Below are 13500 nucleotides of genomic sequence, written 5' to 3'. Positions count from 1 at the left end.
CATACTTAGGCAGCCTTTTCCCACCTGTGTTTTGTGGTTAGTTGCTTTCTGTTTCGTATCTGTACCTGACAGAACTGTGCGCTTTCGTTTCATTTTTGTTTGAGTGTTTTTTGGTGAAAATAAAACATCATGAACACTTTCCACGCTGCGCTTTGGTCTCATTCCAACGACAGCCATTACAGAACTAACCACCACCAAAGGACCAAGCAGCGTGGTCAGGACGAATGGACCTGGGAGGAAATCCTAGACGGGAATGGACCCTGGAGGCAGGCCGGGGAGTATCGCCGTCCGAAGGAGGAGATAGAAGCAGCGAGAGCAGAACGGCGACATTACGAGGAATAAGCACGGCAACAACAGAAGCCCGAGAGGCAGCTCCAAAACATTTTTTGGAGGGGCACACGGGGAGATTGGCGGAGTCAGATTTGAGACCTGAGCCAGCTCCCCGTGCTTACCGTGAGGAGCGTGTGACCAGTCAGGCACCGTGTTATGCGGTGATGTGCACCGTATCGCCAGTGCGCATTCACAGCCCGTTGCGCTCGTTGCCTGCACCGGGCTAGAGTGGGCATTCAGCCAGGACGGATTGTGCCGGCTCAGCGCTCCTGGTCTCCGGTGCGTCTCCTCGGTCCAGGATATCCTGCGCCGGCTCTACGCACTGTGTCGCCAGTGCGCCTTCACAGCCCAGTTTGTCCTGTGCCACCGCCCCGCACTTGCCGGGCTAAAATGAGCATCCAACCAGGACGGGTTGTACCAGCCCTACGCTCCAGACTTCCAGTGGCAGCCTCAGAAATTGCAGCCCAAATAAATGCTTCACAGAGTTCAAGCAACAGACACATCTCAACATCAACTGTTCAGAGGAGACTGCATGAATCAGGCCTTCATTGTCGAATTGCTGCAAAGAAACCACTACTAAAGGACACCAATAAGAAGAAGAGACTTGCTTGGGCCAAGAAACACAAGCAATGGACATTAGACCGGTGGAAATCTGTCCTTTGGTCTGATGAGTCCAAATTTGAGGTTTTTGGTTCCAACCACCTTGTCTTTGTGAGACGCAGAGTAGGTGAATGGATGATCTCTGCATGTGTGGTTCCCACCATGAAGGATGGAGGAGGAGATGTGATGGTGTGGGGGTGCTTTGCTGGTGACACTGTCAGTGAATTATTTAGAATTCAAGGCACACAACCAGCATGCCTACCACAGCATTCTGCAGTCATACACCATCCCATCTGGTTTGCGCTTAGTGGGACTATCATTTATTTTTCAACAGGACAATGACCCAAAACACACCTCCAGGCTGCGTAAGGGCTATTTGATCAAGGAGAGTGATGGAGTGCTGCATCAGATGACCTGGCCTCCACAATCACCCAATCTCAACCCAATTGAGATGGTTTGGGATGAGTTGGACCGCAGAGTGAAGGAAAAGCAGCCAACAAGTGCTCAGCACATGTGGGAACTTCTTCAAGACTGTTGGAAAAACATTCCTCATGAAGCTTGTTGAGAGAATACCAAGAGTGTGAAAAGCTGTCATCAAGACAAAGGGTGTCTACTTTGAAGAATCTAAAACTAATCAAAATATATTTTAGATCGTTACTACATGATACCTGAAGTGTTATTTCATAGTTTTGATGTCTTCACTATTATTCTACAATGTAGAAAATAGTAAAAATAAAGAAATACCCTTGAATGAGTAGCTGTGTCCAAACTTTTGACTGGTACTGTGTGTGTGTTTCTGTGTTATACAGGAACAAAGTGGAAGACAGTTTCCATTTGAAGTACTATTATACACTGCTCAAAAAAATAAAGGGAACACTAAAATAACACATCCTAGATCTGAATGAATGAAATAATCTTATTAAATACTTTTTTCTTTACATAGTTGAATGTGCTGACAACAAAATCACACAAAAATAATCAATGGAAATCCAATTTATCAACCCATGGAGGTCTGGATTTGGAGTCACACTCAAAATTAAAGTGGAAAACCACACTACAGGCTGATCCAACTTTGATGTAATGTCCCTAAAACAAGTCAAAATGAGGCTCAGTAGTGTGTGTGCCTCCACGTGCCTGTATGACCTCCCTACAATGCCTGGGCATGCTCCTGATGAGGTGGCGGATGGTCTCCTGAGGGATCTCCTCCCAGACCTGGACTAAAGCATCCGCCAACTCCTGGACAGTCTGTGGTGCAACGTGGCGTTGGTGGATTGAGCGAGACATGATGTCCCAGATGTGCTCAATTGGATTCAGGTCTGGGGAACGGGCGGACCAGTCCATAGCATCAATGCCTTCCTCTTGCAGGAACTGCTGACACAGTCCAGCCACATGAGGTCTAGCATTGTCTTGCATTAGGAGGAACCCAGGGCCAACCGCACCAGCATATGGTCTCACAAGGGGTCTGAGGATCTCATCTCGGTACCTAATGGCAGTCAGGCTACCTCTGGCGAGCACATGGAGGGCTGTGCGGCCCCCCCAAAGAAATGCCACCCCACACCATGACTGACCCACCGCCAAACCGGTCATGCTGGAGGATGTTGCAAACAGCAGAACGTTCTCCACGGCATCTCCAGACTCTGTCACGTCTGTCACGTGCTCAGTGTGAACCTGCTTTCATCTGTGAAGAGCACAGGACGCCAGTGGCGAATTTGCCAATCTTGGTGTTCTCTGGCAAATTCCAAACGTCCTGCACGGTGTTGGGCTGTAAGCACAACCCCCACCTGTGGACGTCGGGCCCTCATACCACCCTCATGGAGTCTGTTTCTGACCGTTTGAGCAGACACATGCACATTTGTGGCCTGCTGGAGGTCATTTTGCAGGGCTCTGGCAGTGCTCCTCCTGCTCCTCCTTGCACAAAGGCGGAGGTAGCGGTCCTGCTGCTGGGTTGTTGCCCTCCTACGGCCCCCTCCACGTTTCCTGATGTACTGGCCTGTCTCCTGGTAGCGCCTCCATGCTCTGGACACTACGCTGACAGACACAGCAAACCTTCTTGCCACAGCTCGCATTGATGTGCCATCCTGGATGAGCTACCAATAGAGTGAAAGCTACCAATATGCTACCAATAGAGTGAAAGCACCGCCAGCATTCAAAAGTGACCAAAACATCAGCCAGGAAGCATAGGAACTGAGAAGTGGTCTGTGGTCCCCACCTGCAGAACCACTCCTTTATTGGGGGTGTCTTGCTAATTGCCTATAATTTCCACCTGTTGTCTATTCCATTTGCACAACAGCATGTGAAATTTAATGTCAATCAGTGTTGCTTCCTAAGTGGACAGTTTGATTTCACAGAAGTGTGATTGATTTGGAGTTACATTGTGTTGTTTAAGTGTTCCCTTAATTTTTTTGAGCAGTGTATATACCTGCAGTGCCTTCAGAAAGTACTCACACCTCTTGACTTTTTACACATTTCTTGTATTACAGCCTGAATTTAAAATAGATTCTATTCAGATTTTGTGTCACTGTTCTACACACAATACCCCATAATGTATGTAGGCCAGTGACACAAAATCTGAATTGAATCCACTTTAAATTCAGACAGTAACACAACAAAATGTGGAAAAGGTCAAGGGGTGTGTGTACCTGAGTGGCCTAGTTACAGTTTTCACCTCAATCAGCTTGAAAATCTATGGCAAGACTTGAAAATGGCTGTCAAGCAAAGATCAAAAACCAACTTGACAGTTTGAAGAATTTTATAATGTAAATATTGTACAATCCAGGTGTGCAAAGACTCATAGCTGTAATCGCTGCCAAAGCTGATTCTAACATGTATTGACTCAGGGGTAAACATGTTTTGACTTTGTCATTAAGGGGTATTGTGTGTAAAAAAACATATTTAATACATTTTGAATTCAGGCTGTAAAACAACAAAATGTGGAGTAAGTCAAGGGGTATGAATACTTTCTGAAGGCACAGCATACCTATATATCTATATTCTATATACTAGTCTGCATCATCATCAGCTACGTACCACAGGGGATGACGTTGTCGAAGAAGCCTGGGCGTTCTCTGTTGATCAGGGCGTATGTATCCACGCGGGCTACAGCCGTATCTATCTGGGTCCGGGTGTACAGGGCTCTGGTCCTCAGCCGCCTGCCGTACTGCTCCTTGTCTGTGGGGATCATCAGGATGTAACGCGGCTCAAAGTGGCTGTTCTTCAGACTGAACACGCCCTGGGAGAACAGTACAGAGAAAATGAGCCTTTCAATGTCATGCTGCTGGGCTATGTGAATGTGTGTGTTGACGCCCACCTCCAGCTCCATGTGCACACAGCAGGCCAGACCCTCCCTGGCCACGTCTTCTATGGCCTCACGAGACAGACCATACCAGTGGCCTGCATACTGCATCGTCTGGAGGAATTTACCCTGAGAGAGAGAAGACAGAGAATGGAGGAGCAGAGGGAGAAGACAAAGAGAGACAGACAGACAGAGAGAGAGGGAGACCGAGAGAGGGAGACCGGGGGGAGACAAAAAGAGAGAAAACAAAAGTTAACAGAAAGCTGTAAGATGGGACAGTCAACTATTGTGGGGTGCAACATTTACTTAAAGTTATGAGTCAAATTCATATTCCAAAATGGAAGTGGTCTTCGATGGACCTAGTGGGTCCTTCACAACCCCTGCTATGTCCAGAGAAGAGTAACAACCACAGCTATAATGTCCCCACCTGTGAGGTGAACTCCTGACCCTGCTACCCTGTAGTTCACACAGCCGCTCCCTTTGACCCCTCGTCTACTACGGACAGCTCTGAGGACTGTAGCCTACTCTCAAGTTGGGTTACACTTTTCCCCAATATTCAGATAGAAATGGAACACATAGAATTGGTAAGGCTCTCATGCCCACATTCTAGATATCACATTTCTAGTTGATGTTCTGATATAAGTTGTGCCCTACTGACTATTGAGAGACTCCCTCAGGAGCTCGACCGTTGTCGTGCTTAACTTCACCCCCTATTTTTAGAGGGTTGGAAACCATCAGGCCCAAATTACAAAGCACCCTTATCGTTCCTCTGTTGACAGGCTAATTGGAACAATAAAACAAGCACAAGGACCTACTGATTGAGGCCCATTTTCAGGATGGAGCTGTGTGTGTGTGTGTGTGTGTGTGTGGGGTTGGGCATACACGTCTGATGTTCAGTGCATTGTGTGTAGATTGATGAGGATTTATTTTATCCATTTAAGAAGAAGGCTGTTACGTAACAAAATGTGGAAAAGGGAAGGGGTCTGAATACTTTCTGAATGCACTGTATGTTTCTGTCTCCATCTGAACTGGTCTGACGTGGTCTGAATGATCCAGGGAGTCTGTGATATATGTATGTGGTAAGGGAGGAAGGGTCTCCATCTGAACTGGTCTGACGTGGTCTGAATGATCCAGGGAGTCTGTGATATATGTATGTGGAAAGGGAGGAAGGGTCTCCATCTGAACTGGTCTGATGTGGTCTGAATGATCCAGGGAGTCTGTGATATATGTATGTGGAAAGGGAGGAAGGGTCTCCATCTGAACTGGTCTGATGTGGTCTGAATGATCCAGGGAGTCTGTGATATATGTATGTGGTAAGGGAGGAAGGGTCTCCATCTGAACTGGTCTGACGTGGTCTGAATGATCCAGGGAGTCTGTGATATATGTATGTGGTAAGGGAGGAAGGGTCTCCATCTGAACTGGTCTGACGTGGTCTGAATGATCCAGGGAGTCTGTGATATATGTATGTGGTAAGGGAGGAAGGGTCTCCATCTGAACTGGTCTGACGTGGTCTGAATGATCCAGGGAGTCTGTGATATATGTATGTGGTAAGGGAGGAAGGGTCTCCATCTGAACTGGTCTGACGTGGTCTGAATGATCCAGGGAGTCTGTCTAAAGAAAAGGAAAAGCTGCCCAGGTTTCCGCAGCAAGCAGTCTTCATCAGGGTTTCAGTCTGAAGAACTTCCCCTGAGAACCTTCCTCTGTACTTTATAGTGTGCACAGTTAGGATCCCCACTTCACCTGAGAACCTTCCTCTCTACTTTATAGTGTGCATGGTTAGGATCCCCACTTCACCTGAGAACCTTCCTCTCTACTTTATAGTGTGCACAGTTAGGATCCCCACTTCACCTGAGAACCTTCCTCTGTACTTTAGAGTGTGCATGGTTAGGATCCCCACTTCAAAGGGTTTCCTCCTAATATCACTGTGAGAGAGATCTCTATTTATTAAGCCCCCACGGCGCTTACATATTTACCTTTAGAAAGACAAATGAATGGGCCTCAAGTTAAAAGAAAGTTGGCCGGGCAGGCATACTCTATAGTACCTCAGGCCCCCCCCGTGTAGGATATCTAGGAGTTCTTCCTTTGGGAATATGTGATAACTCTTGTGCTTTGAAGTGTCAAAAATGTTAGATATAAGGAAATATATTTAAGTAGCCAATAACTGAGTATGACATAAGAATTGATTTACTGTCCTTTAGAGTTAAGAGAACTACTTACAAAACTTCAAACCAGAAGACTTGTCAAGTCCAGGCTACACACATTTGCACAAATAAATTGCTGGCTGGATGAACAGTGCCTTCAGAAAGTATGCTGACCCTTGACTTTTTCCACATTTTGTCAGGTTACAGCCTTATTCTAAAATTTATTTAATCCGTCTACACACAATACCCCATAATGACAAAGAGAAAACAGGTTGTTCGAAATCTTTGCAGATGTATGAAAAAAACTGAAATTTGATGTATGAAAAATGATGTAGATGTATGAAAAAAACTGAAATATCACATTTACATACACTACCGTTCAAAAGTTTGGGGTAACACCTAGAAATGTCCTTGTTTTCCATGAAAACATACATGAAATGAGTTACAAAATGATTAGGAAATATAGTCAAGACTTTGACAAGGTTATAATGATTTTTTATTGAAATAATAATTGTGTCCTTCAAACTTTGCTTTCGTCAAAGAACCCTCCATTTGTAGCAATTATAGCCATGCAGACCTTTGGCATTCTAGTTGTCAATTTGTTGAGGTAATCTGAAGAGATTTCACCCCATGCTTCCTGAAGCACCTCCCACAAGTTGGATTGGCTTGATGGGCACTTCTTATGAACCTTAAGGTCAAGCTGCTTCCACAACAGCTCAATAGGGTTGAGATCCGGTGACTGTGCAGGCCACACATTATGGCCACACCATTATAGACAGCTGACTGCTTCTTCCCTAAATAGTAATTGCATAGTTTGGAGCTGTGCTTTGGGTCATTGTCCTGTTGTAGGAGGAAATTGGCTCCAATTAAGCGCCATCCACAGGGTATGGCATGGAGTTGCAAAATGGAGTGATAGCCTTACTACTTCCAAGATCCCTTTTACCCTGTACAAATCTCCCACTTTACCACCACCAAAGCACCCCCAGACCATCACATTGCCTCCACCATTCTTGACAGATGGTGTCAAGCACTCCTCCAGCATCTTTTCATTTTTTCTACGTCTCACGAATGTTCTTCTTTGTGATCCGAACACTTTTTTCCAATCTTCCTCTGTCCAGTTTCTGTGTTCTTTTGCCCATCTTAATATTTTATTTTTATTGGCCAGTCTGAGATATGGCTTTTTCTTTGCAACTCTGCCTAGAAGGCCAGCATCCCGGAGTTGTCTCTTCACTGTTGACGTTGATACTGGTGTTTTGCAGTTACTATTTAATGAAGCTGCCAGTTGAGGACTTGTGAGGCGTCTGTTTCTCAAACTAGACACTCTAATGTACTTGTCCTCTTGCTCAGTTGTGCACAGGGGTCTCCCACTCTTTCTATTCTGGTTAAAGCCAGTTTGCGCTGTTTTGTGAAGGGAGTAGTACACAGCGTTGTACCAGATCTTCAGTTTCCTAGCAATTTCTCGCATGGAAGAGCCTTCATTTCTCAGAACAAGAATCAACTGACAAGTTTCAGAAGAAAGTCTTGGTTTCTGGCCATCTTGAGCCTTTAATTGAACCCACAAATGCTGATGCTCCAGATACTCAACTAGACTAAAGAAGGCCAGTTTTATTGCTTCTTTAAGCAACACCACAGTTTTCAGCTGTGCTAACATAATTGCAAAAGGAGTTTCTAATGATCAATTAGCATTTTAAAATTATAAACTTGGATTAACTAACACAACGTGCCATTGGAACACTGGAGTGGTGGTTGCTGAAAATGGGCCTCTGCACGCCTATGTAGATATTCCATAAAAAATCTGCCGTTTCCAGCTACAATACTCATTTACAACATAAAAAATGTCAACACTGTATTTCTGCTAAATTTGATGTTATTTTAATGGACAAAAAATTTGCTTTTCTTTACAAAACAAGGACATTTCTAAGTGACCCCAAACTTTTGAACAGTAGTGTTAGTATTCAGACCCTTTACTCAGTACTTTGTACTGAGTCTTCTTGGTTATGACGCTACAAGCTTGGCACACCTTTATTTGGGGAGTTTCTCCCATTCTTCTCTGCAGATCCTCTCAAGCTCTGTCAGGTTGGATGTGGAGCGTCGCTGCACAGTGATTTTCAGGTCTCTCCAGAGATGTTCGATCGGGTTCAAGTCCGGGCTCTGGTCCCTGCCGCTGAAAAACATCCCCACAGCATGATGCTGCCACCACCATGCTTCTGCGTAGGGATGGTGCCATGTTTGCTCCAAACATGACACTTGGCATTCAGGCCAAAGAGTTCAATCTTGGTTTCATCAAACAAGATAATCTTGTTTCTCATGGTCTGAGAGTCTTTGGGTGCCTTTTGGCAAACTAAATGTGGGCTGTCATGTGCCTTTTACTGAGGAGTGGCTTCTGTCTGGCCACTCTACCATAAAGGCCTGATTGGTGGAGTGCTGAAGAGATGGTTGTCTCCACAGAGGAACTCTAGAACTCTGTCAGTGAGACCATCTGGTTCTTGGTCACCTCCCTGACCAAGGCCCTTCTCCCCCGATTACTCAGTTTGGCTGGCGGCCAGCTCTAGGAAGAGTCTTGGTGGTTCCAAACTTCTTCCATTTAAGAATAATGGAGGCCATTTTGTTCTTGGGGACCTTCAATGCTGCAGAAATGTTTTGGTACCCTTCACCAAATCAGAGCCTCAACAAAATCCTGTCTCGGAGGTCTACGGACAAATTCCTTCGACATCATGGCTTAGTTTTTTCTCTGATATGCACTGTCAAGTGTGGGACCTTATATAGACAGGTATGCTTTTCCAAATCATGTTCAATTAATTGAATTTACCACAGGTGGACTCCAATCAAGTTGTAGAAACATCTCAAGGATGATCAATGGAAACAGGATGCACCTGAGCTCAATTTCGAGTCTCATAGCAAAGGGTCTGAATATTTATGTAAATCTTACTTTAAAAATGTTTGTTTTTTTGTTGACATTTGCAAAAAATTCTCAATACCTGTTTTCACTGCGTCATTATGGGGTATTGTGTGTAGATTTCTAAGGATTTGTAAGGTTGTAACGTAGCAAAATGTGGGAAAACTCAAGGGATCTGAATACTTTCCGAAGACACTGTATATTTAAATTCTGAAGTACGATGAATATGTATGTGGTGGTGTCATGGACAGGGCTAACCATGGATTGTTTTACCTTCACATTTTATCTTTACCAACGGAAATAATTTAAATTAATCTGAGACTGACACACTATCAGTGTGTTTGAGGGGATCAGTTTGAGCAAGGCGAGGGGCAGAATCGCTAATGTTGATCACACAACGGATGCAAGGTGATTTGTTGATCAGTAATTCTGCGCAATCACACAGCAATGTAGTCAATCTCAAACATGTACCATGTGAATCATGTTCTGAAAGTCTTCCTCCGTGACAAAATGGTAGTCGCTCCCGTCCTCTTCCCCAAAGTAGGGACCCCTGGTGGTATGGCAGGTTCTGTGACAACAAGAGACAAATGGTTCCAATGACAATACAGCAATACATTCAAGCTAGCAACTCAACTTCATTGATCATGTTCACAGTTTAGCAGGTGTTATGGCTGCAGCGAATTGCTTATGTTCCTATCAATCAATGCAGTAAATGTCAACAAGTGCACAATAATCCAACATTTAAAATAATCAAAAACTCCTAAGGATCATAATGGTATTTCAACACACCAAGACAGAAAGACGGACAGACTAGACATATAGACGGACACGTGTCACACACTCGCTTAGATGCACACAAGCACACACACACACTCAGACTCCACTACCCAGGTGAGGCGGAGCACTCCATGGCCACATCAACAGGTTCTTGTCATTTTGGAGGGGTAAGTATGTTAACTGTTTCTTACGTTAGCTCTGGAGAGGACAGAGGCTGGTGTGGGTGGGATGGGGCGATCTCCCCTGAGTTTGGGGATGTAGATGGAAGTGTGTGTGTGCGTGTGTGAAAACCTACAGGAGAGTAGCTCTCCAGGAACAGGGTTGGAGTGAAAACCTACAGGAGAGTAGCTCTCCAGGAACAGCGTTGGAGTGAAAACCTACAGGAGGGTAGCTCTCCAGGAACAGGGTTGGAGTGAAAACCTACCTGAGGGTAGCTCTCCAGGAACAGCGTTGGAGTGAAAACCTACAGGATGGTAGCTCTCCAGGAACATGGTTGGAGTGAAAACCTACAGGAGAGTAGCTCTCCAGGAACATGGTTGGAGTGAAAACCTACCTGAGGGTAGCTCTCCAGGAACAGGGTTGGAGTGAAAACCTACAGGAGGGTAGCTCTCCAGGAACAGGGTTGGAGTGAAAACCTACAGGAGAGTAGCTCTCCAGGAACAGCGTTGGAGTGAAAACCTACCTGAGGGTAGCTCTCCAGGAACAGGGTTGGAGTGAAAACCTACAGGAGGGTAGCTCTCCAGGAACAGGGTTGGAGTTAAAACCTACAGGATGGTAGCTCTCCAGGAACATGGTTGGAGTGAAAACCTACAGGAGGGTAGGTTTCCAGGAACAGCGTTGGAGTGAAAACCTACAGGAGAGTAGCTCTCCAGGAACAGCGTTGGAGTGAAAACCTACCTGAGGGTAGCTCTCCAGGAACAGGGTTGGAGTGAAAACCTACAGGAGGGTAGGTTTCCAGGAACAGCGTTGGAGTGAAAACCTACAGGAGAGTAGCTCTCCAGGAACAGCGTTGGAGTGAAAACCTACCTGAGGGTAGCTCTCCAGGAACAGGGTTGGAGTGAAAACCTACCTGAGGGTAGCTCTCCAGGAACAGCGTTGGAGTGAAAACCTACAGGAGAGTAGCTCTCCAGGAACAGGGTTGGAGTGAAAACCTACAGGAGGGTAGCTCTCCAGGAACAGGGTTGGAGTGAAAACCTACAGGAGGGTAGCTCTCCAGGAACAGGGTTAGAGAACCCTGGTGTAGAGGTTTCTATTAAAACCAGCCGTAAGGTGAGAGCCATAGACAAGCTATGTCCAGCAGATGTTCTTTTGATTCCAGCGCTCCAGTGTACGTGCTCTCTATACCACTACTTACTGCTTCTATATTTCTTCTATTGCCCGTGGTGGGGAGCCTTGTTATTTATCACTCGCCATTGCTCATGTGTTGGAATTATTGAACATCTGGTTTAACAGTGTGGAAGTATCATGTATCTATGGATGGGGAACCAGAGGGGATCCTAGTGAAATATATTTAGTACCATCCTAAACAATAACCCTAACTCTAGCCTTCACCTCTGTGACCAGGCCTTCTCATATTTAAGGTAACTGCATACATTGATAAAGTCTATTCCAATGAGCACAAAATCCTAGAAGCAAGCAGGCCAAAAGTAGTGCACTATATACAGAATAGTGTGCATTTATGGATGCATACAAGCACTCAGAGTTTGGCCACAGCTTGCCAAAAGTAGTGCACTACTATGTAGGAAATGGGGTATCATTTGGCCCTTGGGACTCACCCGTAGGCGAAGAAGTCGTTGAACTCTCGGCAGAGCTTGTGGGCCAGCTCTCTCTTCCCACAAGCCTGGGGCCCAGTCAACACCAGCATGGGGTAGGGAGAGTCCAGACTGGGCAGGGTGCTGGGACACACGCACACAGCAACACATGGACGATACAGTACAGCATTTAGAGAGAGGGAAAGCACAAGGATAAAGAGTCTAGGAAGTACTTTACCAATGTTCAGGACAACAAGCCAATCAGAAAAATCTGATTTTTCCAGGCCAGAGGATTGGTCAGTTTCTATGATGTATGAATAGAGCATAAATGTCAGAAAAGCTAGGTTTCTTCATTTTTAAAGATTGCGAGCACAAGTTAAATTAGTATGTAAACTTCATTTAGAATATTCATCGTATCGACTTCTGATTGGCTGAAAGTCGTGTTATGAGGAGGGTAGTCCAGTCAGGGTAGTTGGCGGGTCCTGCTGTTTTTACCTATCGTAGATGACCTGGGGCTGCATCAGCTGGTATACCATGTGACTCATGTGCTCCCTGGCTGCCACCACCTCCAGAGGAGGGTCGTACTTGTTCACAGCAGACACCTGGGGAACACGGAGGAGATGTTCATATGTAACAATGTTCACAGCAGACACCTGTGGAACACAGAGGAGATGTTCATATGTAACAATGTTCATAGCAGACCCCTGGGGAACACAGAGGAGATGTTCATATGTAACAATGTTCACAGCAGACACCTGGGGAACACAGAGGAGACGTTCATATGTAACAATGTTCATAGCAGACCCCTGGGGAACACAGAGGAGATGTTCATATGTAACAATGTTCACAGCAGACACCTGGGGAACACAGAGGAGACGTTCATATGTAACAATGTTTACAGCAGATACCTGGGGAACACAGAGGAGATGTTCATATGTTACAATGTTCACCACAGACACCTGGGGAACACAGAGGAGACGTTCATATGTAACAATGTTCACAGCAGACACCTGGGGAACACAGAGGAGATGTTCCTATGTAACAATGTTCACAGCAGACACCTGGGGAACACAGAGGAGATGTTCATATGTAACAATGTTCACAGCAGACACCTGGGGAACACAGAGTTGATGTTCATATGTAACAATGTTCACAGCAGATACCTGGGGAACACAGAGGAGACGTTCATATGTAACAATGTTCACAGCAGACACCTGGGGAACACAGAGGAGATGTTCATATGTTACAATGTTCACAGCAGATACCAGGGGAACACAGAGGAGATGTTCATATGTAACAATGTTCACAGCAGATACCTGGGGAACACAGAGGAGATGTTCATATGTAACAATGTTCACAGCAGATACCTGGGGAACACGGAGGAGATGTTCATATGTAACAATTTTCACAGCAGACCCCTGGGGAACACAGAGGAGACGTTCATATGCAACAATGTTCACAGCAGACACCTGGGGAACACAGAGGAGACGTTCATATGTAACAATGTTCACAGCAGACCCCTGGGGAACACAGAGGAGACGTTCATATGTAACAATGTTCACAGCAGACACCTGGGGAACACAGAGGAGACGTTCATATGTAACAATGTTCACAGCAGACACCTGGGGAACACAGAGGAGATGTTCATATGTAACAATGTTCACAGCAGACACCTGGGGAACACAGAGGAGATGTTCATATGTAACAATGTTC

General features: G+C 45.5%; 1 protein-coding gene across 4 annotated transcripts in view; it reads right to left on the bottom strand.

Annotated features, from left to right (window-relative positions):
• Positions 1-13500, bottom strand: part of lrguk (leucine-rich repeats and guanylate kinase domain containing) — a 46369-nt gene that overhangs the window by 20176 nt on the left and 12693 nt on the right. For all 4 annotated transcript variants that reach the window (XM_029742536.1, XM_029742537.1, XM_029742539.1 and 1 more), the window contains 5 exons: positions 12283-12389; positions 11812-11931; positions 9731-9827; positions 4238-4351; positions 3958-4159 (listed from right to left, as the gene is read on the bottom strand). In XM_029742536.1, the coding sequence (XP_029598396.1) occupies positions 3958-4159; positions 4238-4351; positions 9731-9827; positions 11812-11931; positions 12283-12389 (640 nt within the window). The remainder of the gene's footprint in view (positions 1-3957; positions 4160-4237; positions 4352-9730; positions 9828-11811; positions 11932-12282; positions 12390-13500) is intronic.

Source organism: Salmo trutta, chromosome 40 (assembly GCF_901001165.1).
Source record: "Salmo trutta chromosome 40, fSalTru1.1, whole genome shotgun sequence".
Lineage (NCBI taxonomy): Eukaryota > Metazoa > Chordata > Actinopteri > Salmoniformes > Salmonidae > Salmo > Salmo trutta.
Note: the sequence above shows the minus strand (reverse complement) of the source record. Positions and strands in the feature narration are given on the sequence as shown.